Source organism: Carassius auratus, chromosome 32, assembly GCF_003368295.1.
Source record: "Carassius auratus strain Wakin chromosome 32, ASM336829v1, whole genome shotgun sequence".
Classification (NCBI taxonomy): domain Eukaryota; kingdom Metazoa; phylum Chordata; class Actinopteri; order Cypriniformes; family Cyprinidae; genus Carassius; species Carassius auratus.
In genome coordinates, this window is record NC_039274.1 from 26,398,243 (window position 1) to 26,425,016 (window position 26,774).

At 35.9% G+C, this 26,774-nt stretch overlaps 1 protein-coding gene across 2 annotated transcripts in view; it reads right to left on the bottom strand.

Annotated features, from left to right (window-relative positions):
• Positions 1-10,200: 10,200 nt before the first annotated feature.
• Positions 10,201-26,774, bottom strand: part of LOC113051948 (elongation factor-like GTPase 1) — an 84,767-nt gene continuing 68,193 nt past the window's right edge. The window contains exons 17-19 of one of the 2 annotated variants that reach the window (XM_026216144.1): positions 24,061-25,016; positions 19,897-20,081; positions 10,201-11,060 (exon numbers count right to left, since the gene is read on the bottom strand). In XM_026216144.1, coding sequence (XP_026071929.1) covers positions 10,872-11,060; positions 19,897-20,081; positions 24,061-25,016 — 1,330 coding nt within the window. In that variant the 3' untranslated portion in view covers positions 10,201-10,871. The remainder of the gene's footprint in view (positions 11,061-19,896; positions 20,082-24,060; positions 25,017-26,774) is intronic. The other variant, XM_026216145.1, reaches the window with a different exon arrangement.

The following is a 26,774-nucleotide window of genomic DNA, read 5'->3' on the forward strand; positions in this document are numbered from 1 at the left end:
ACAAAGTGCAGATGTCTTACTGTTTAATTTATGAAGGATTGACAAATAAAGATCACAATAAGGTTATTAGTAAAAAATTAAAAGAAAATGTAGTCCAAATGGATGAAAATTCTATATGCATTTCAAGTTTAGAAATCTTAAATGTAGGTCTTTTCTGAGTACAATAAAGACATATATACACACACACACATATATTTATATATATACATATACATATACATATATATTATATATATATATGCTCCGGATCATGTGACATTGAAGACTGGAGTAATGATGCTGAAAATTCAGCTTTGCATCACAGGAATAAATTGCATATTAGTATCTATTATATTGGAATACAGTTATTTTAAATATTAATAGTTTTACACAATATTTTTGGGTGATCAAATAAATGCAGTCTTATGGGCATAAACGGCTTCTGAATAGTAGTTTGTGTGTTTGTATGTTTTTAGCTGTATTGTCCCTTTGTAAAGTTTTAATCTGGACACAGAAGACAAACTGACTCCCAGTAGATTTCACCGTCAATTAGTGGTGGACAAAGTCCAGCAGAGAGTCCATCAGCAGCACCCTTCAGCCTGGCACACTTCAGCTGGCATTTAGCCTGTGACTTCCAGGCACCTACAGCATTTTGTTTGGCCTTCAAGCGGTCACTGCCAGCGGGGGCCGCCGCTCTGGCACAGACCCACGGGGAAACACCACCTCCACACACCGCCTGAGACGTCCAACAGCAGCCTCACAGTGGGACCTCGGCTCAACTCTCTAAATGCTCTTTAAGACCCGAGGAAAAAAAAGCCAAGGAAAACTCAGAGAAGAAAAGACGGGGGGATTGTTGTGCAGGAGCTCTGGGAAACGCATTAGCCGCCGATTGTCTCTGCATACTCCTGGCTGTTTCTAATGAATCACTAGAGAGAGTCTAGAACAATCCAAACGCAGGAGCGATGGAAATACAAGCCTGGCTCGTTGAGGTGAGGGTCACGGCTGCGTTCCCCTCAGGGCTTCAGGAGTATACTAAAGAAAAAGCAGGGGGAAAAAGCTTTTGTGAAGAGGGAAGAAAAGCAGCATCTGCTGCAACGGTGAGCTGAGCACCAAGTTAAGCGTGACCACAGACGCTCAAGAAGCACCCCCTGCTTTTCCATCCGCTTATCGGCCTTCGGGTAACAGGAAATCAAAAGCAATTCATTTTAGGACAGCAAAGATTACGCCCTTCAAATGAAGAGGGCCAGAGTTGATGTACATGCACTGCTTCTGAGCAATGAATATAACGTCTCATCATAACAATACTCAATACTGTCATGTCTGGGGAAGCTGAACAACCTAGAGTTCACAATAACAATCTACAATGCCTGATGATAACCGAGAAACAGAAAGAGTTCAGGAAATATCATCATTCTGCCATTATTAATTCACCCTCTAAACCTGTTTGGTATTTTTTTTTTTTTTTTTTCTGGAAAACAAAAGGAGATATGTAGTCATTTAGTTTGAAATAAATGAATAAATATGATATATCTATTGGAGTAACGCCATACATGTAGCGTAGAGATATATATGAAATATTTTATAAATGCAATATCTGCATAATCCTTTTTTGGATTTAAATACTGTGAACATGAACCTATGGTTTAAAGTTTCAGGATATCATGCTTACATGACAAATATCCTCAAAATCTGCCTTAATTGCACTATGTGGGACTATACAAATCTTATTCAAAAACTAAAGTTGTCTGTGATGCATCTCCAAATACAGTCTGATATAGTATCAGGGACTGGATTAGGAAATTGCAGGGTTAATATTACCTATATGTATAAAAATCAATATGTAACCACAATAGTGGTTTTTAAGGAACCACAGATAATTCTTGATCAGTGTCAAAATTACTTATCACACTAAATAGTTTGATTAAGATGAACAAGAAGATTCAAAACTTTCACAATTAATTATTTGAGATGACACTTGGAGGAACTAACATAAAACTTTTACAATTACTTGAGGAATTATAAGTAAATGTCATAATAACTGCAATATTTTCCAATAAATTTTCAGAAAAAAATACCCCAAATTGCATCACATTTCATAAACACTTTCACTTTGCAGTTAGCGATAACATAACATCACAAACAAATCTCTCTGTACAAATGCTAATTCTAAGAAATCAGTGTTCAAAAATCCTAAATGTTACATAACATTGAAAACCTTTCAAATGGCAACCAATAAAAGAAGATCTGTTGGTGGAGCACAACAGACACACCAACATCAAGAAAATTAGGCATGAGATACAACCACTTACTCAAACTGCATTTAATCATTAACTTTTAAGTTAATTAAGTTAAGTTAATAGTTAATAAGTTAATATTGCTGCTCTAAATAAATAATTAAATGTCCTATAAAAATAGTCCATATGCATTATATAAATTTAAATACAGCTCCACAACTGTTGAAAAGTTTGGGGTCAGTAAGACTTTCTTTCTGAAATATCTAGTACTCTGTTTAAAAAAAATAAAAATAAAATAAATAAATAATAATATTATGATTTAGTACTACAATAAAATAATCAACAATCACTGTTCTATTTGAATATATTTTAAAATGTTTTCATATTTTGAATGATTAAAGCTGCTTATTTGTATTTTATCATTTATGTATTTATGTTTTTTTTTTTTTACTAAAATTAATTTTTTTTGTGTTTTTTTTTTTTTGATAATTGGAAATCTTAAAAGAACAGCATTTATTTGAAACAGATTTGTTGTTGTAATATTATAAATGTCTTTACTGTCACTTTTGATCAGTTTGATGTGTCCTTCCTGAATAAAAGTATTACTTACTGAAAAAATAAATAAATCTTACTTGACCCTAAAAGCTATGTATTTTAAGTTGCGTGAGGAACAAATCGATATTTGAGTCAACATCGTTTTTGAGATGCAAATATGAACATGGACATAATTAAGATTTCAGAGATCTTAAAAGAGGAAGAGTTTATCAGTTAATAACTACGCAAATTTCCTTCCTACACAGAATTGTTATTTGATTTCAGATGACATGGAACAGATATGTGTTTTTTATGATTATTCAGGTTTGACAATAAAAACAAACTTTTATGGAAAATATGCAAAACATTTCCACAGAAGAAAAAAGTCAAACAAGTTTGGAATGACACATAACAACATCATTTTCATTTTGGGGTGGACTTTCCCTTTAATATGTGATTTCTACACAGGATCACTGAAGGCCACATCTGGGTCTCTTTATTCAACTCAATCGTTTTACCCATGAGCCTTTGCATCAGACACCACTCTGTAGCTTTATCCATATAATGCAGCATCTCCCTGTGGCCTGTCTTACGTTTCTACCATGTGCTGGTTTTTATGGCATAACTATTATTAACCCTTTCTTTTGAAATTACACAAAGAAAAACTGGTAGCACTTTACCTACCCCTAAACCTAACCCTATATCCCATGTAGTTACCTTGTATTACCAGAACTTTCTTAGATAAATACACTGTAAGTACACTATAAGTACATGTTAGTACACGTACTTAAAAATAAAGTGAAACCGAAAAACTACCTTAAAATCAAAATGTATATTTATTTAAAACCCCATTTTACACTGTTAATACAGGTTTCTGGTTGCATTGAACACAATTTATTGTAGCAAAGTATTTAAAATCTTCATCATTTTAATCAAAATGTAACAGATACAACAAACCAAATTAATTAATTTCTGGCTAATAAATCAAGTTCCAGCCTAATTTTCAAACCGTTGAAAACCATGTTTCACTCAGAATCACAGTCAAACGGGATGCGAATGGTGTGTCGTGTTGACTTTGAGGGTGAAGTGTGTGATTCGTGCATCACTAGGGAGGAAATCTGTCTCAGGCTGATCAGTGAAGGATTAAGCCAGATTATGTGAAAACTTGTTTGGAAACAGTCATTACTCCAGCAAATGGTCCTGATAGTGTTGCTGAAATTACACATGGAAGTCCTAAAGGCATGTAAACTTGACCTGTTTTCAACCTTTGCCCATCACAAGAACTCTTTCTTTGTTTTGGACTCATCAATCAAGATAACAGTCACTGAGAGCAAACCCACTCTTCAGCCGCTTTTGTGTGTCTTCTCAAATTGCACGCTTACTTGAGTCAGGGAATCCTCCTCCTGTGTGTCACCGATTCTTATTTGTTCCTCTGTATTTCCGTGCGGTTAGCAGAATTTTCCCAACATGCAGCTTTAGTCCTTCTAAAGATGGGCTCCTCAAATTTGAAAAAGAAACATGCGAATCAGATCACACACAGACATTCAAAAACACTATTTATCTCAAATATTTCAAGTTGCTAAAGGTGGCAGGAATTAGTTATTTAATATCACTTTAACTATGTAAAGCATAATGTATGTTAAAATGCAGCAAATTTTGCTGGAAACTGAATGATATTGTTCGATAATATAGTTAAAAAAAAATTTTATCAAAAGTTCAGGGCATATATATATACAGTATTGTTCAAAATAATAGCAGTACAATGTGACTAACCAGAATAATCAAGGTTTTTAGTATATTTTTTATTGCTACGTGGCAAACAAGTTACCAGTAGGTTCAGTAGATTGTCAGAAAACAAATAAGACCCAGCATTCATGATATGCACGCTCTTAAGGCTGTGCAATTGGGCAATTAGTTGAAAGGGGTGTGTTCAAAAAAATAGCAGTGTCTACCTTTGACTGTACAAACTCAAAACTATTTTGTACAAACATTTTTTTTTTCTGGGATTTAGCAATCCTGTGAATCACTAAACTAATATTTATTTGTATGACCACAGTTTTTTAAAACTGCTTGACATCTGTGTGGCATGGAGTCAACCAACTTGTGGCACCTCTCAGCTGTTATTCCACTCCATGATTCTTTAACAACATTCCACAATTCATTCACATTTCTTGGTTTTGCTTCAGAAACAGCATTTTTGATATCACCCCACAAGTTCTCAATTGGATTAAGGTCTGGAGATTGGGCTGGCCACTCCATAACATTCATTTTGTTGGTTTGGAACCAAGACTTTGCCCGTTTACTAGTGTGTTTTGGGTCATTGTCTTGTTGAAACAACCATTTCAAGGGCATGTCCTCTTCAGCATAGGGCAACATGACCTCTTCAAGTATTTTAACATATGCAAACTGATCCATGATCCCTGGTATGCGATAAATAGGCCCAACACCATAGTAGGAGAAACATGCCCATATCATGATGCTTGCACCTCCATGCTTCACTGTCTTCACTGTGTACTGTGGCTTGAATTCAGAGTTTGGGGGTCGTCTCACAAACTGCCTGTGGCCCTTGGACCCAAAAAGAACAATTTTACTCTCATCAGTCCACAAAATGTTCCTCCATTTCTCTTTAGGCCAGTTGATGTGTTCTTTGGCAAATTGTAACCTCTTCTGCACATGCCTTTTTTTTAACAGAGGGACTTTGCGGGGGATTCTTGAAAATAGATTAGCTTCACACAGACGTCTTCTAACTGTCACAGTACTTACAGGTAACTCCAGACTGTCTTTGATCATCCTGGAGGTGATCATTGGCTGAGCCTTTGCCATTCTGGTTATTCTTCTATCCATTTTGATGGTTGTCTTCCGTTTTCTTCCACGTCTCTCTGGTTTTGCTCTCCATTTTAAGGCATTGGAGATCATTTTAGCTGAACAGCCTATCATTTTTTGCACCTCTTTATAGGTTTTCCCCTCTCTAATCAACTTTTTAATCAAAGTACGCTGTTCTTCTGAACAATGTCTTGAACGACCCATTTTCCTCAGCTTTCAAATGCATGTTCAACAAGTGTTGGCTTCATCCTTAAATAGGGGCCACCTGATTCACACCTGTTTCTTCACAAAATTGATGACCTCAGTGATTGAATGCCACACTGCTATTTTTTTGAACACACCCCTTTCAACTAATTCAACTAATTGCCCAATTGCACAGCCTTAAGAGCGTGCATATCATGAATGCTGGGTCTCATTTGTTTTCTGAGAATCTACTGAACCTACTGGTAACTTGTTTGCCACGTAGCAATAAAAAAATATACGAAAAACCTTGATTATTCTGGTTAGTCACATTGTACTGCTATTATTTTGAACAATACTGTATATATATATATATATATATATATATATATATATATATATATATATATATGAACATTTCTCATTTTAATTTAGTTTATCTTAATATAGTTAATAAAGCTATATTGAAAGTTTCTATAGTAATAAAACTAAATGAAAACAAAAAAAAAATACAAAACATGCATCAAAATTACTTAAACATCAACTAGAATTAAAATCTAAATCTAAAAATATATAAAAGGAATATAAAATATTTAAAATATAAAACAATTGAGTTCGCAGTTTTATTTAAGTATTATTTATATACCATTACCGTTTTATATTTTTGATATTTGATATTTATTATTTAGTGTTTTATTTCAAAATCATTTTTTATTTATTTCAGTTTCAGTTTTATTTCAGTCCGTAATATACATCGACTTATTTCAGTTTGCATTTATAATAGTCCAGGTCTTCAAATATCCATATTTGTGACCCTGGAGCACAAGACGCTGGAGTATATTTTAAACAATAAGCAAAAAACATTGTATGGGTCAAAATTATTGAGTTGTCTTTTATGCCAAAGATAATTAGGATACAAGTAAAAATCATGTTTTAATGAAGATTTTCATGACATTTTCAGACATTTTGTAAATGTCCTATTGTAAATATATCAAAACGTAATTCATGATTAGTAATATGCATTGCTAATAACTTCATTTGGACAACTTTAAAGGTGATTTTCTCAGTATTTTGATATTTTTGCATGCTCAGATTCCAGATTTTCAAACAGTTGTATCTCTGCCAAATATTGTCCGATCCTAACAAACCAAACATCAATGGAAAGCTCATTTATTCAGTTTTTATGTATAAATCACTTTCTTTATTATTGTTATTATTTTTTTAGTCAGTTGCATAAAACCTTTTTGAGAATTTGAGAACACATCATCTCTAACTGCCAGTTAGTCAGAAAAGGCCCAAAGACTTCACATAATGACTGTGTTTATGCAACTGGCCCCACATTACGGAATCAGATGAAAATATTAATGATAAATCTCACATTATATAACAAAACAGGTTTAAAACAGATGACCCAAAACAGGAAAAATAACATTATAAAACAGTATGACACCTCGTGTCAACAATCAGCTGCAGCTCACTGAAGGTTTGCAGATCCAAGACTTCAGAAGCTTATCCACTTTATAAAATATGATTTTCAGCAAACAGCTGCTCCTCAGTTGGAGATCAGCTGCATTGATATGCCTTATTATAAAACGCTGTAAAATCTGCCAGGATGAGCGGCGTTTGATGCTATAGACGTTCACACCTGTGAGCACACGTCAGTACAACTCAACAGACTACGCTTTAGCTAATCAACCATTTATCATGGCATTATTAATAATACATCTAAAGCAGATGTTTGTAAAGCACTCGGCATCGGTCGAGTCTATGTTGCTGTGAGGTTTTAAAAGCTCCAGAGAGTAACGGCGTTCATTATTCGGGACGTCAATCTATGAAAGCATTTCAATATCAAAAAAGACACACTTCACCTTTCAAAACAGACACAAATAGATTAGTTAGTGCTCGTTGTGAATTTAAGACGCATTTAAACCCTGTAATATTTACTTTCAGCAAATTTTGTGTCATTTACTACTGTACACATGATAAGGTCACTACAAAGCATAACTTCTGACCCTAATTAAACTCCTGACACACTCATTTGCTAGATTTCAGAGGTAAAATATAAATAAAAAAAAAAAATAAAAAAAAAAAAAAAAAAAAACAAGTTTATTGCCATAATAGGTATAGACTTTTTCCGGTTTATTTTCTCCACAGAAATTTCAATAATTCTTAAATAAATAATTAACAACAGGTAGGATAACAATGGAAATTTTGGACCTGAAGCAAAAAAAAAAAAAAAAAAAAAGAGAGAGCGAACTCATGAATGCACTGAGAGAATAAATAAATACATAAAACCAATGGAATTAACTATTATTCCCATGAAGCACTGTTTTTGAATCAAACGATGTAACTTAAAAAAAATGGTGTACTTCTGACCAAAAGTCAGTATTGTAAGCAAACACTAGCAAAAAATAATAGAACAATATTTAAAATGCATTGCAAAATATTTAGAGTTACACTATTGTTTAAAATTTTGGGGTCTGCATGATTTTTGATACTGAAATTAATCATTTTAATCAAGGACACATTCAATCCATCAAAAAGTGATAGTAAATGTATCTATTTTAAATAAATGCTGCTTCAATTCATCAAAGAATCCTTAAAATATGGAGCAGCACAGCGGTTTTCAACACTGATAATAATAAGAAATGTTTATTGATCAGCAAATCAGTATAGAATGATTTCTGAAGAATCATGTGACACTGAAGACTGGAGGAATGATGCTGAAAATTCTAAATAATAAATTATATTTTACAATAATCAACTGTTATTTTAAATTGTAATAATATTTGACTGTTTTTACAGTATTTTTTATCAAATAAATGCAGCCTTGGTGAACATAAGAGACTCCTTTTTAAACTGCTCTGATTAAATGATTAGCGGAGCGCTTCGTGGCAGTGGGAGGTCACTGGTGATTTCTGTAACCACCAAATTTCTGTTTCCATGTTAACAACAACTTCTCTGATTGGCGAATGTCTCTTTAGAGTTATGGGTAGTGTCATTTTTTTCAATCAAGAATCAAAACACGTTAAAAAACACACTGACCTTGAGCTTACAGTGAGTCTGTCTTAAAAACAAAATTATACATCACTGTTAAAATCAAGTTCACTCTGAAGAAAAACGAATTGGATTTACACAACGGGAACGTTAAAGTTCTTAAATAAATGCTAGAGACCTGTTCTCCAGACGCTGCTGGTGTAGCGCTGCCATACATCTCGTCCCTCTAATTCCCCCCACACGGCCAGCACGACGAGTCTGAGGCCATAAATAAACTCTAATAGCTGTGAAGGCTTGAGTGGAAATTGCCATTTGCATTGGTTAAGAGTTTATCTGCAGCATCTGAAGGCTTTCTCTGTTTTGCTGACTAAAGCCATTCGATCCACTGAATTAGCTCCATTAGCTTAATGCAACGTGCAGGTCATTACCTTCCCCTGCACTAGACGTCTGATCTGGGATCAGCCCTCACTACTGAAATATCAACAGTGTGCGCTGGGAAAAATAAGAGCAACCAGACTTCAGATCAGCCAGCTATTGATGTGTTTGATGAATCATATTGAAGACGATCTCTTTTCAAAATGTTGCATTATGAGTCAAAATTATGATTTAACGGCAAACACTATAAAAGAGCCAATTATCATTATTATTTTAATATTTTTTTTTACATTTCATTGCAAGTAAATTGAAAAAGTACAAAACAGCAATTTAACATCCTATGAGGTTTGCTTTATTTTATAATGGACTCAATACAATCATCATCATCCATACCCGAAATTTGAGATATTCAAAGTAACAAAAATTTGTATGTAACATTTTTTTGTTGTATATTGCTGTTTTTTCATCTCTGTTTACATTTGCAATGTAATTAAAAGGACATCTTAGATCTTACTGATCTAGCTTACAAACTAAAGAAGAAATGTATAGCATGGTAATTCATTTTAATCAGGGCTGCCAATCAATTAAATGTCAATATCAAATTGTTCTTGTTTTCATAAATTGCTTTAACACGTTGTTAATATTATTACTATTATTATTAACATATAATAATACATGCAATATTACATTCACATGAATTTTTTTATATACATATATTAAGAGCAACAACAACAACAACAATAATAATTATTATTAATATTATATGTAAAAAATAAATAAAAACTTTTTGATTGTAACAGGTGGATGGGTAAATTTCCGATAATTAAAAACAACTGATTAAAAGACATGATTAAAAGGCGAAATGATTTCCATCATCTCTGTAGTGATTTCACACGTGTGCTATTCTGTAGGCCGCAGTATGTTGGGAGCTCCTCAAAAGATATTTGATCTTTCTTATTAAAAAATATTCTAATCCTTCCCCCTCCGCCATTAAAGCTGATAAATTAAATCAGGGTTTAAATCAGCACTCTTAAATTATGCAACGTCAGACCCCAAACACGTAAAAGATACAGCATGATTTGAAGGCATGTCCCTTTAATTGTTGGCTTTAATAACCAAGCAAGGAATGGTAGTCTAGGAACATGGAAAAGGTAAAGTACAAGTCATACAATCTATTCCTTCAGTCTGCTCCAAAAATGTCTCAAACTGTGTAACTGACTTTAACTGCTGTCTAATATTTACAACATTAGGTTTCCGAGTGCACTGCAATTGCTTAATTACTTAATAGCACAGCACTTTTTACAATAAATGAGTGCAGATGAATATCAGGTAGAATAAAGACTTGATGTTCAGTTGTAGTTGAAATCTCTCAGCAGATATTAGTTAATGAGTTTCAGTCACAGAATCCATTATCACTTTGAACATTGGTTTCTCAAATGATATGCAACAAGAAATCATGAGATACATTATGAATGACGCCCGTGGTCTGTTAAAAACTAAACAGGTTTTCAAAAGCGCATGTTGATTTCTGCAGAGGATGACTGAATCACTACACTGTAACGCCAGATGAAGGAGTGGTTGTGTGACACCAAATAAGATAAGAAGCTCTTTCATAAAACACAAGGAGAACAATTAAATAAATTAAACAACCATGCAAAACCATTCTTATATGCATTTGTTCCAGTTGACATAAGAATGGGTTTCCTGAAATTCATTCTGCTCATGTTTCCTGAGAGAGGATCATTGGTTTTATTTGTTCTTGCCGAGAGTTCTCTGTTTTTCTGCATGTTCTACGATCTTCTCCTCCACGTAGAGGCCTTTGCGTCTGCGAACGGCATTCCTGTATTTCAGAGCCTGATTGGCCGAGTCTGCTTTCTCTCCAAAGTGTAAGTACTCCTCTTCAGTAGTGGGAACCCAAAATGGATCACTGCCGATGACCTAAAACACACACACACAAACACAGAAAAGATGAATTACGGGATCATCCAAAATAAGCATCATAATGACTATTATTTTATTTTTTTTGAACATGCATTAGCACATGCATATCACATTACTCTAAATTAGGGGTGTAACGGTATGTGTATTTGTAACATTTTCGTGTTTCCAAAATGAACATATTAAGTGGTGGAAGTCTCCGCGTTCAGCGCAAATCCCGTCCTGTAGCTGATTCTAAGGTCGGTGACACACTAGCTGCGTGACGTGTGTGTGCGTTTCTGCTGCGTGTCAGTTGCGTGGCTTTTCTGTGTCTTTACACAACAGAATCATGCCTGACGCGGCGCTGGAAGAGCCAGACCAGGATATTGTCTTTACGACAATAATATCTATACTTCATGTTGAGCATAAATATAAAGCCTACTGATAAAGGACACCGTCAACAGTATTGACGGCAAAATAGTCTTTGTTTGACAGGTGCAATATGCCAGTGTGTCACTGGCCTAAGGTTTTCAAAAGGCATCACGCGAGTGTGAACATCACTACAACTAGGAAAAAAAAACGATTGTAATTCAAACGCAGCTCCCGTCGGCATTTTTACACGAAATCTGAGCAGGTCTAAAAACTGAAACTGTTGATGCTGCACTTTACACTTTGGGAAAGTTATATATTTCTTTAAATATGAGCAGGCCTAAGCTGGGATTGGTAATGCTGCACTGTAATCATAGTTATTTATTTAAATTTTTCATTATATTTGATTATATGATATTGGTTGGAGACTGAGAGTATTTTATTTAGTGGAGAACTTTGCAGCAGTATTTTATTTCTTATTCTTTTTTTATTTTATATATATTTTATTAAAAAGTATTTTCAAAAAAGTTTAAACAAATTGTAAAAAAAAAAAAAAGGTTTATAGTAATAAACAACCTGCAGTTTAATGTTTGCATTTCTTTCCCTTACTGTACCGAAAATGACCCGAACTGTGACTTTAAAACCGAGGTGCATACCGAACCGTGATTTTTGTGTACCGTTACACCCCTACTCTAAATAAATAACTTTTGAATGCACTGAATAAACTTTTGATTGCATTATATACTGCGATACTGTTAACGTGGATCTACAATGATTTTGGTCAAAATATCCACCCCTGATGTCATACCTAATGTACACACCAATGTAAAGTGTTTCAGAATATAAGATCACATTTTTATAGTATTTAGTTAATTTGTGAATCAGACAGGAATTGGCAGCACAATATTTCTCTCTCTTTGTCTTCCCTCTCATTATAAAAAGAAAATTAGTCGTTCGAGGGCAGAACTAGACTACGCAATTGTCTGCTATGAAGAGATACACATAATGGCCATTATATGAGGCACAGTGAGAGCATGTACCAGCACACACACACACACACACACACACACACACACACACACACACGCAGCACTGGGAGCAGGTGCTTGATGGATGACGCAATCCCTGCAGCAACACACACACACACACACACACAATATGACCTCATGCTCAGACAATAGCGCGAGTGGTACAATTACTGTAAGAGTCCAGCGGGGCCCCTGCACCTGGTCCCAGAGAGGCCCCACGGCGTGGGCTCTGTTACCTCGGGACAGATGGCAGAGGCCATCAACGGCCCGATTTACACAATGATCGACTGCTGCCCGCAAACCGAACCAGTCCAGCGCTTCAGGAGCATCACCGCTGCACATGCTTTCAGACAATTAGCATTTAAACGGCCGCCGAGCACGAGCAAAAGAGCTTCCCGAGAGCTGATCTTTGATTTGATGTCTGCTTGCGTATTCTCATTTGTCTTCTGCTACCAGTCCCTCTCTCTTTCTCCGTTGACCTTACAGCTTAAGATGCCATCCCTCTTTTTTTTTTTTCTCCACTAAAGAGCTTTTGTCTTGTGTGTGCACTCATTCAAGCACAACCAAACAAGTGACAGGGTACTTTTCATTTGTGTGTGATGTGTACACAAACACACACGCTCCGTCTCACTGCCTATACAGACAGCATTGTGATTGTCATGAAACCTCCTCAATGACTCTCTATCCATCCAGCCATACTCATTCGCTGTTATGTTTTACTCTCAAGGTTGTATGTTGTTCAGTTAGTCATTATTCTGATTGCACTAATTTTTACATAATAGACGACAAATCCATTGAATGGAAATGTAGTGAGACTAGGTTTTAATGCGTGGGCGTCCGCCGCTGTCCACGACGGGGTGGAGTGTGTGTTTGATTGCAGCAACAATACTGAATGACACCAAATGTGTGTCAGAACTGCACAACGGCCGAGTGTAACGCACACACATTCATTAGTCCATTTCTTTGTCCATCTCGCACAATTAGATTATGTTGACCTGCATGTGTCTCGCTCATGGCCAGCACTGATTAGTGTGTGTGTGTGTGTGTGTCATGGCATGGGCGGCAGACGCTTGGCAGACAGATTGAGGGCAAATTTGAGGCCCTGGCATATGTGTCTAATGGGATCTCGGCACAGTAGGTAACAAACACACACACACACACACACTCAATGGACGTGCTGCTGTCAAAGCTTGACATCTGTCCACACACACATGCATGCATGCAGTCTGTCACATGGAGTTTGTAGGTTTTCTGAGATACGGTTTTTACTGTAATGGTGCAGCATCCAGCGTTTCAACTCTGTGGCTCTCGAAGAAAGAGAGAGAACGAGACAAGTGAGAGATCGACAACAAAAGCGATGAGGAAATGCTATCAGGACCAACTTTATAAGACTCCTGTCAGTTATAATTCCTGCTCACTCTGCTTCATTTCCTGACGTATCAGTCGCCCTGAAACAGATCCGTATAATGCCTTTAGCAGGAGGACACATGCAGCCGCAAAAACACATCAATAACCCTCGTTTCCACTGTACAAAAACCATCCAGTGAGGAACTATATTCAAGGGGGGCAAAATGCTGCTTAGAGGGGACATTCAGCCGAAAAATGACATTTCATGTGATCCTTGACCACAAAACCAGTCTTAAGTGTCAATTTTTTGAAATTGAGATGTATATATAATATGAAAACTGAATAAATAAGCTTTCCATTGATGTTTGGTTTGTTAGGATCGGACAAAATTTGGCAGAGATACAACTGTTTGAAAATCTGGAATCTGAGGGTGCAAAAAAATCTAAATACTGAGAAAATCACCTTTAAAGTTTTCCAAATTAAGTTCTTAGCAATGCATATTACTAATCAAAGATTACGTTTATATATATTTACAGTAGCAAATATACAAAATATCTTTTAATGGAACATGATCTTTATTTAATATCCTAATGATTTTTGGCATAAAAGAAAAATCAATGATTTTGACCCATACAATGTTTTTTTTTGGCTATTGCTAAAAATCTATCTATCTATCCATCTTTCTATCTTTCTATCTATCTATCTATCTATCTATCTATCTATCTATCTATCTACAGTATTGTTCAAAATAATAGCAGTACAATGTGACTAACCAGAATAATCAAGGTTTTTCGTATATTTTTTTATTGCTACGTGGCAAACAAGTTACCAGTAGGTTCAGTAGATTCTCAGAAAACAAATGAGACCCAGCATTCATGATATGCACGCTCTTAAGGCTGTGCAATTGGGCAATTAGTTGAATTAGTTGAAAGGGGTGTGTTCAAAAAAATAGCAGTGTGGCATTCAATCACTGAGGTCATCAATTTTGTGAAGAAACAGGTGTGAATCAGGTGGCCCCTATTTAAGGATGAAGCCAACACTTGTTGAACATGCATTTGAAAGCTGAGGAAAATGGGTCGTTCAAGACATTGTTCAGAAGAACAGCGTACTTTGATTAAAAAGTTGATTAGAGAGGGGAAAACCTATAAAGAGGTGCAAAAAATGATAGGCTGTTCAGCTAAAATGATCTCCAATGCCTTAAAATGGAGAGCAAAACCAGAGAGACGTGGAAGAAAACGGAAGACAACCATCAAAATGGATAGAAGAATAACCAGAATGGCAAAGGCTCAGCCAATGATCACCTCCAGGATGATCAAAGACAGTCTGGAGTTACCTGTAAGTACTGTGACAGTTAGAAGACGTCTGTGTGAAGCTAATCTATTTTCAAGAATCCCCCGCAAAGTCCCTCTGTTAAAAAAAAGGCATGTGCAGAAGAGGTTACAATTTGCCAAAGAACACATCAACTGGCCTAAAGAGAAATGGAGGAACATTTTGTGGACTGATGAGAGTAAAATTGTTCTTTTTGGGTCCAAGGGCCACAGGCAGTTTGTGAGATGACCCCCAAACTCTGAATTCAAGCCACAGTACACAGTGAAGACAGTGAAGCATGGAGGTGCAAGCATCATGATATGGGCATGTTTCTCCTACTATGGTGTTGGGCCTATTTATCGCATACCAGGGATCATGGATCAGTTTGCATATGTTAAAATACTTGAAGAGGTCATGTTGCCCTATGCTGAAGAGGACATGCCCTTGAAATGGTTGTTTCAACAAGACAATGACCCAAAACACACTAGTAAACAGGCAAAGTCTTGGTTCCAAACCAACAAAATTAATGTTATGGAGTGGCCAGCCCAATCTCCAGACCTTAATCCAATTGAGAACTTGTGGGGTGATATCAAAAATGCTGTTTCTGAAGCAAAACCAAGAAATGTGAATGAATTGTGGAATGTTGTTAAAGAATCATGGAGGGGAATAACAGCTGAGAGGTGCCACAAGTTGGTTGACTCCATGCCACACAGATGTCAAGCAGTTTTAAAAAACTGTGGTCATACAACTAAATATTAGTTTAGTGATTCACAGGATTGCTAAATCCCAGAAAAAAAAAAATGTTTGTACAAAATAGTTTTGAGTTTGTACAGTCAAAGGTAGACACTGCTATTTTTTTGAACACACCCCTTTCAACTAATTGCCCAATTGCACAGCCTTAAGAGCGTGCATATCATGAATGCTGGGTCTTGTTTGTTTTCTGACAATCTACTGAACCTACTGGTAACTTGTTTGCCACGTAGCAATAAAAAATATACTAAAAACCTTGATTATTCTGGTTAGTCACATTGTACTGCTATTATTTTGAACAATACTGTATCTATCTATCTATCTATCTATCTATCTATCTATCTATCTATCTATCTATCTATCTATCTATCTATCTATCTATCTATCTATCTATCTATCCATCCATCTCTGAAACTCTTCCTCTCTATATATATTTAAATATAGTGTGCCAATCAGGCCAGGTGTGACATCACAGATATTGAGTCGTGAGATGTGATAAACAACAACATTTAATGTGATACAAGTCAAAACTGGCACATCTTGACGTGACTGCATGAATTCAGATAATAGGTACAAATATATTAATAGAAATACAGACAAAGATGCACTAGCTTTCAAAAGTTTAGATTTTGTGTAGATTAGTTTAATAATTTAATTTTGTACAACTTAATTATTATGTCATAGGGAAACGAGAAGTGAACATCGTGATCATCTGTTGTGTTTTAAAGATGGAAAAAAGAGTAATACAGGACATAAAACAGAATGACAGTCAGTAGATGATAAAAGATTTTCCATTTTTTTGGTGAACTATTCTTATAAACTCTTTAGTAGGTTTAGTAACAACACAGATTTGGAGAAGTCCTGCAGTCAAAACAAGCACCTTAAGACCCATAAAATGTCCACAGAAAAGAGAACAGAATAACAGCAGTTCAGCTGTAAGAGGAGACGCTTAACACACACACACACACACACACACGCACACACACGACAAAACGGGCTGCAGTGCTTCACTTTACACTGTCTTTAGTCTTTTCTCTATGCACAAAGGCCACATTTAGAAGAATTGAACATGCAGCAGGCCTCAAAATCTAGCAAGGCAAGGTTTGAATTAAACATGGAATCTAATTACCTCCTCCAGCAAGGCAAACACAGTCTGCAAGTACCAAGACCAGCGGACGATTTGAGTCATGTGTCTGTTAGTAAGTGTGTGTAAAACTCACACTGTACTCAAACACAGTAAGTAAAAGAAATCTCATGCAGAGGAGATTATTAACTTGTCTTGTAGAGACACAGAACATAATTCATATATACCTACTTTTTGCTACAATGCTAAAAACAAATATATATTTACTACATAAATAAATAAATGCATTAACTGTGCATTAACCACAATATTATTTATTATTACAAGTCCCAAATAAATAAATAAGCCTTCTTTTTGCAGCAATATTATTATTTTATTTATTTATTACTGACCATTTCTATTTCTATTTACTAAATTTGTTTATTATGCAAGATGTGAGAATTACAAGCGTGCTGCAGCAAAGGTTCAAAGGTAACTATGAGGTTGTAAGTTTAAATCCCGTTAGCTATGATCGTGATTTAACTGTAATCATGATTAATTCAATTAAGTCTATGAAATACTGTGTTATATTAGCACATTAATACTAGGACTGTGGTGAATAAGCTGCAGGTTTCTGCACTTAGAGACGGCATAAAAAAGTGGTGCAACTGTTTTGCAGACGACCTTATATGCCCTTTGTGTGTGTGTGTGTGTGTGTGTGTGTGTATCATGTCCAGCTAAACTCGAGCCATCATCCTGGCTGACAGCAGCACCATATGGCCGCAGAACTCCGTCCGCTCACCCAGTCCTAGATGGAGAGAACACGTCCAGCCAGCCGTCGGGTTAAAGACGGCACACATGTGGTGTCTACAGCCTTTGATCCTCTTTCACGCCAATCCCACACCAAACACACACACACACACCATCTACTAACTCTCAGTGTACACCCACGTGAGGAACAATCTGCTAAAAATACACACAGTCAAACACCTCCACTCCACTGAGTTAAAGGATCAGTGAAGAATCACAAAGAATAACACTTGATTCACTCATTCAGCTTAGACTACTAGCAACATCTATCTATCTATCTATCTATCTATCTATCTATCTATCTATCTATCTATCTATCTATCTCAATCTGTCGCTTTATCCATCATCCATCTTTCTATCATTTTAAAATTCCATCCATCCATCATTTCAACCAACCATTCATCCATCTATACTTCATTCAAACTATCCATCCACCCATCCATCTATATCTATCCAGCCATTCATCATCTATTGTTCCATCAATCTTTTCATCCATCCGTCCATCCATCCATCCATCCATCTATATCTTTTAATCCACCCATACATCATTCTGTAAACCCATACCTATGCATGATCTAGCTCTCTATCATCCACTTATCTATCTATCTATCTATCTATCTATCTATCTATCTATCTATCTATCTATCTATCTATCTATCTATCTATCTATCTATCATTTTGACCATCCATCCATCACTCTATCAATCATCCATCTTTCTATTACTTTTAACCATCCATCCATCCATCTATCCATCATCTGTTAATCCACCATCCATCCATCACTCTATTATACATCGTTCTATTCTTCTAAACATCCATCCATCCATCTATCCATCCATCATTTCAACCAATCATTCATCCATTTATACTACATTCTATCCATCCATCCACCCATCTATCTACATCTATCCAGCCATTCATCATCTATTCTTACATCGATCCATTCATCCATCCATCCATCCATCCATCCATCCATCCATCTAGTTACATTAATTTATTAGAATTTCAATTAATTTAAATTCTATTTCCTAAAATTCAAATTACAATTCTACATCCTGTTTTCTACATTATCTTAACTTGGTTCAGTAATTGTCATTTCAGCCCTGATGGTTGAGCGATGTTACTCCAGCACTTCATCGTGTACGTGTCTCTGCCTCATGTATGTGATGCACAGATCAATGTAGCGCGCTCTCTGGGTTCACAGTCACACACACACACACACACACACACACACACACACACACACACACTGCTCAACACGTTCAAGGTAAACACACTTTTGCCAGGTCAGCAGTATTGACAACTAACAGCAGATCAATATGACTGGATCTGATAGATTGGCCTGTCTGTAGAGTTTTCCAGCCACGTATGATCACACATTATCAGGCGTCTGTATGGATATGAATGTCTGGCACTGGGCTCAGTATCTTTGCGGTGTACATCCTGTCTGGTCCAGTGAACTAACACTGTGTTCAGAAGAAGGCATTGACTGATGAAGGTAAGATAACTGAAAACACGTTTACCTGGTTGAAGAGCAAAGGACAAACATCTCATCCATTCTTCAGTTTGCTGTTGTTTGTTCATTCATAAACTACCATTCAAAAGTTTGATGTCAGCAAGATTTCTTTTTTAAATTAAATTTATACTTTTATTCAGCAAGGTTTTCTTATTATCTTAATCGAATAATATTTCCACAAAAGATAGAAAGCAGATGACATATGAAGCAATAGGAAGCAAATATGAAATAGAATACAAAAAGCATATTGTTTGTTCATTCACACTGATTCATAAGCACATTCATTCAGTAGTCATACATTCATTTATTAGTTCTCTTATATGTCTGATAATTAACTCTCATTCATTTGTTCTTCAATTGCTTCAGTTATTTATCTACTGATTTATTTGTTCATTATTCATTCATTCAGCATTTATACTCATTCATTTGCTTAAATAATTATTCAATTTTTTCACATTCATATACTTGTTTAATCATTAATTCCTTCGTTCATTATTGAAAAAGAAGTCAAGGAATATTGGATTTTGCAGATACTGACAACTAAGGTGGAAAAAGAGACCAAGTTTTTAAAATCTATATATTGAGTGTATCACACTGTCTTTAGTTGGACAGAGGAGTCCAGACAGGAATCATTGTGCAAACACAATAATGAATTGATTGATTTACCTCCCAGTGGCTGAACACTAGCTGTGGGCTGGCCAGGCCACTCGTCCTCTTCCTGATCTCATCAGCGAATCCGAAACTCTCGGCGACAGGAAGTACAGCCTTAATAATGAACATGTCTGTCCCTTCCTTCATCTCCTCTTGTAGGACTCGTCCTTCCCGCTTGGACAGAACGGCATACATTCGACCTGCAACACACACATATATTTACAAACCTGAAGATCCTCACTTGAAAACAACAACAACAACAACAAAACTAACAAACTAAATGATCTAAAATTCTACTCCTTTTTGCAATTAATTATTAATGAACTTCTCTATAGCTTTAATTTATTTAACTAATCTTAACTAAATATATCTTAATTTTGTAATTTAGCTTTGATTCATTAATTAATTTTCAGTTTTAGCAATTTTAGCACTTCAACGTCAACGTATTTCAGTTAGTTGCCAAGGAAAACAAATCTAATTATCCAAAAAATAAAGAATATGAAAAAAATATTTAAAAAAGTATTATTATTAAATAATTATAAAAAAATAATAAATGTAAAAAAAAAATATTTGAATAACTACATTTATTTTATTTTAGCTTTATTTCAATTGGCAAATATAATTTTTTTAAATAGTGTTAGTTAACAATAACAACACTGATACAAAACTATACTAACAAATATAATGCATGTTATTCACATCATTTTTGTCGGTCAAACTCATAGACGAGAGATCAGACATGATCCGAAGACACACACACACACACGTGAACACACACACAAATGCAGACACGCACGCAAGCACACACACACGCACAAGCACGCACACACACACACACATGCACACACGCACACACACACACGGCAGAAAGTTGCATGCAATCAGACATCTGTTAACATGAATCTGTTGCGGATATCCTTCTTCTTTAACTAACACAAATAGCGGCTGATCCACACACACACACACACACACACAAGGGTGAATACATGGAAGTGATGGGGGAAGCAGCTCAATGCCTGTGTATCTTACAGTTCGGCCCCAGAGACCATCGACCTGTTAACACTGTAGATGAGTGTGAAGCTCTCGCAATAATACTCGATGACAGACATCTATAGAAGGTCACGACCTCTGTACATCTGAGCCATGAACACTCACCTCTGTTACGGTGTTGTATAAAACGGTTATTGACTCGACAGTTAAAGGGGATGTATAGTGGAAAACTGGATTTTACTTGCTCTTAAAAGAGATTGATGGACTATGTAGTCATACTCCAACATTCACAATGGAAAGCTCCCTCTGCAGCCCACAGGGACTACTTAGTGAAACTAACAAAAACAGCTCAATCAGAAATCTATGAGCACATTAAAATATGACCATCTATGCTGATGCATCATCAACATCTACTCAGCATTCAACTTGGCTGTGTTGCTGAACTTTAGCAGTAGGTCATTTATATATCGAAGTCCTAAAGGAACAGTAGCAAAACCAGCCTGTTTATTTGAAATAACAGTGATTTTGTGGATGGAGGTCACAGATCAGCTGTACTGACTGTCATTGCAGCCGTTCCTATTGCTGGATGATTTCATGTTATTGGTGGAACACAGATTTTGAAGCTCTGATTACAAAACAGACGTAAGGGCGGAACATTTTTAAATTTGCAAGGATGCTTGACTCTAAAAATGAAGATTAACAGGAGAAATAGTATTTAATATCTAAATATAATTTGTATAGATATTATACAAAGTATACATTCAAAAAAGTCTAATTCTAGATTAATTATATATAACTATATAAATAAATAAATAAAAACACACACACACACACACACACACATATATAATTATATATTCGGATTTACGATTTACTATACATTTGTATTTCTGACTTATAATTATACATTTAGATTTACATTCAGATTTTCATTTATATATTCTGAATTATAACTATGTCCGCAATTTAGAAAATACATATTCAGGTTTATAAAACGATACAGGTTTTATTTATAATTATATATATTTAGATTTCTATTCCTGATTCATAACAATGTCCATAATTTATTAATATGTATATTCAGATTACATATACACACATATTAATGTGTGTGTGTGCGAATGTGTGTGTGTATAATGTAAATAACACACATATACACACACACATATACACACACACACACACACACACATTATGGATAGATATTTTTGCTGACTAATATTGTAAATTGGCTTAAACCAATACTTGCTACAAAAGTGTAGAATGTTAAGAAGCCCTTTAAGAGGTTAAATGTATACGTGTAAGACGTTGATCTCATCTGTAACAGATACACCTGGATATCAACAGTGTGACCTAGTTATCTGGACATGGAAAACATCCTGTCAGTGAAAAATGAAGTTTATGTATTTTATATTCAGAACCATTATCTTCCCTAACACACTCCAGCTGCGCTCCCAAATACTTTTGCTCTCACTGCAGTTACGGAAACGAAATGCCTGCGCTTCATTTAGAGATTGATTTACAGAAGGTTTTTCCCAAGCGAACAAAAATGATCAGGAAGTTAATTTGCACCATTTGTTAAAATATTTACGTATTTTCTCCCCTTTGGCCCCGTCTGATTGATTCCCTCTGAGGTTTTGGCTCTCGTGGGGCAGGATTCTCTTACCCATTCAACCGGGTTCATTTCACACGGGCATGTCGGCCAGACAATTTAGCTTTTGTTCTGGAACCTGGTGCAATGACGACATCACACCGGTACACTGCTGTTTCACATCAGCTTTCAATCAAGGACCTGGGGGAACTATTTCCTCTTTGCACGGTATATGGCCCTTTCCCCCGTGTTAGAGACCGTGGATTTACTTGAGGTACAGGTTGATTGGCATGTGCTTTACTGATTGGAAATGATTAAAGCAACGCTTCAGCCAAAACTTAGAATTCTGTCATCATTTACTCACCCTCGTGTCGTTCCAACCCAGTCCTTGTGTTCGCCATTAAACACAAAAGGTGGATTTTTGATCAATATTTTGCCACTCTTTTTAATTTAATGAAAGTCAATTATGACTGGGACTGTCAAACTTCAAAAAGGATGCACAAGAGGCATAAAAGTGCTATAAAAGTTTCAAATGACTGGTATATTCCGAGTCATACGATAGTTTTATGTGGAGAACAGACTGAAATGTAGGTCATTATTCCCACTGGGCGTGAGAGTGAGTAAATAAGGACTGATCTTCATTTTTGGCCCATTTCAGTTTCAGTTTAAGCATAAACTAAAACTCAATGAAATAGTTTTTCTTTGCTTTGCTGCAGTATTTTTGATACATACAGGAAAATGGGAGAAGACATACTGATGACACTTTTTTTTTTTAAATTAATGAATCATGATTGATTCTGCTATTCAGCTACAAATTATATCAGGTATTAATTAACAGGACAGATAAATATTGTAGATTTTAAATAGACATATCCACTTTTAGAGAGTAAACTATGAAACAGATAATCTCCAAGCTTAACTGTAAAAAAAAATAAAATAAAATAAAAAGCATATTCTTAAGTATTTTTGTTTTTTTTTTCCAGTAAAAATATCTAAAAGTCTTTAAAACAAGATCTATTGTTTTAGAAGCAAAACTATGCAAGATATTAAGACTAGATTTAAATTATTTGAAACTTATTTTTTTCTATTTTAAGTGCAAAACTAATTACAGTCCAGTTGTACAAAATACATTTGCATTAAATATACATTGATTGAAACCTAGCCTTGATATCTTACACAGTTATGAAAAAAATCTGATTTAAAGAAAGGTTCAGAAATGTTGAGAACGCCAGTCTAAAATTTTTTGGAAAAGTAGCATTTTGTACAAACTGAAATACAATGTTTACAATTAGTTTACAATGAATTACTAAAATCCCTAAAACTAATAAATGAGAAATTAGAAAACGCTACAGAATTATATAAACTTAAACTAAATCTAAACTAAAAATAATAATATACAAAGAATTAAAATGGGGATAATTACAATTTTTTTTTTTTTACTTTTGTGACTCCATGATCTTTTTAGGCTTCCAATGTTTATGGGAAACACAGTCATGGACTGAAAGGCACAAAACCCTAATTTTGATTAGAAATTTTTGTGACTTCTTGACTGGATTAATCAAATGCTTTTAGTAGAGACTGTATAAACTCAAGCTTACCCAGGACCTCGGCAGTGGCCATGATTTCACATGTATACATGGCAGCCATCAGCCGCTGAGGTCTAGCTTGGAAGGCATATCTGCAGGCCTCCTTCATAGCAGCGATGAGTTGTCCCGAGAAAGGCCCATAACAGTCCACCGAACTCCCAGCGGCCTCCGCTCTGCTCCGGCTTCGGTTAGAGTTCGTCTCGTGAATGTCAGAACGCTGACTTTGGTCATCATATTTTGGCTCTGCAGGTTGGGAATCCTCATCGAATGAGTCTCGCTGAGCTAGAGGTGTCGAAATCTTCATGTCCCAGGTCTCGACAGAGAAGCAAACCCCCATCAAAGGTTCCTCACACATGGGACCAGAAAGCGTGGCCAACTGGAAGCCACTCACAATGCTGTTGTCAAAGTCTCTGATCTCGGCCCGTTCGGTTTCCTTCTCTCGTTCCAGACATTGCCATATGGAGGGTCTCCGGTAGCCCTCGATATTGTTGAGGAGAATATTTGGCCCACAACGGCGCGGACCAAATGCCCAGATATGCTCCACTGCTCCCCTCCATTTGTGGCCTTGCAGGTTGCTCTCCAACTTCACCTTGAAATCCTGGATGTTCTCCAAGATTTTCTGGTTGATGTCCAGGGTCTTGTCCTCCCAGGCGAACAGGCTGAACTGCTCCATTGTGCGGATGAGCTCTACATTGTCCTCCAGAAGGCGGGTGACTTCCTCAGGAAGAGGAATAGCCCGCACCCCGACCGTGGCCATCTTGTTAGAGGTGGTGAGCGTGACCAGACCGGTGGAATCCACCTGAACGCTTTCGGGATTCTTCATGTGTTCCTCCTTGAGCTGGTGAATCACCGCCACCTTCTGCTGCTTTCCCAGGTCCTCGTTCACCATGTCCATTTTGGGAGGCCGGATCACCGTCTCACGGAACGGAATGATTGGTTCGGATGCACTGATTTCAATTTTAGCAAACCTAGAGGATAAAATACCAAATAACAATTATGATAATAAAATAAAAACAAATAAATAAATAAAACATGCACCGTCAAAAAGTACTTATTAAAGTACTTAAATATACATACGTTTGCACTGTAAATAAAAAGACAAAAATGTAATAAATATTTACTTAATTAGATTTTTCTTAATTTATTGTTGTTTGCTTACTAATATTAAATGATTTGCATGAAGATTATTGAATTAACTAAATGTCAACTATATATATATATATATATATATATATATATATATATATATATATATATATATATATATATATATATATGCACGCACGCACATACACATATTAAATTATGTAAAATAATATATATAAAGTGGGGGACAATGGTTGTAAAAAAAAGGCTTACTTTTCAAACTAACTGGGAGGACATGAAAGAAAATTATTGCCGGCACTCTAGACTGGCATTCAGCCAATGGGAAAAGCCGAGCTCTGATTCTCCAGAAAGTCGTTACATCACAGTAAAATCTAATTTACAATGGGCCATTCATGCAGAAATTATTCAAATACACATGAATCTCTCTTTGTCTGTGTGAGGAAACAGACATAAACATTCTGTTGGAAGATACAAGCGCTCTGATTCCTACGAATGTCACACACGGAGTCACAATCCAGGCTTACTCGATGTGTGTTATGCATGTTTGGACACATGATACCAGCCTAAATCTAATGAGGGACCTAAATACTCTGGGTCACTGGTAAATGGACACAGTTGGACACTTGGGTCTCATGGGTCACTAAGCTTTGTAAGGTGGAGCAGACGGTTGACATGATTGCTGTCTTCGCGGAGACATTCAGTAATCCAGTTAGATCCAGACGACCACAGAGCAGTTTGGGAAGCAGATAATCCAGTGGAAAATGTTTACTAGAAAAACCTCCCGAGAGCCGTGACTGTGCTCTCTCACTGCTCTCAGCTCCTGGCGGGATATGTTTAACACAGTCAGCTTCCTCTCTTTCTTTCAGTTTCTTCAACCTCGTTATTTCTCGTTAGTTCCTAACTCAACCTGTATGGTTTCATGCACCTCCTCGGCACCATCAGTAAGACGTTTACAACAGAAATGTGTTCCTGTTAAGTAAAATAACACTTGATATCATGTACTGTAGCATAATCATTAACATGATCAAAACGTCCATAATTACAAAAACAACAACACACTTTTATACTGAAACAATCACAACACAGCTTCCTCTCAGACTGCTCACAGAATTGGTTTAATTGGCTGAAACATCAAATAAGAATAAACTATTGTGGAGAATTGTTTGGGATCCATTGCTGGGGGCAATTCTACAAAGGCACCTCTTTCTTTATTAATCTGAATGAATGAATTAATCCTATCTGAAAAAAACTAGACATATAAAAAATATCAAAAAACAATGCAAACCATTCAAAACAATTGTCAGCTGCTTTGTGGCAGCAGTGACTGCTTCGGTTCAAGTCCCATCAAATTTATGTGGCCCTGTGATTGATTAGATGAATTTACTGACAGTGAGGGAATCAAACAACTAGTGGACCTTCTCTAGTTTCCATTTAGATGCACATATTCAGTGAATTGTATTGGTCTTAATAAGATATAATAAACAAGCTTTTCGATGACACAATCACTAATAATGGGCAAAACAAACTCAAGTGATACGTTTCCTTGGAATACATCAATAATCAACACATCAGAGATGTTTAGGCATTTTCTGCTGAGGATGTGATGTCATCATCCCATG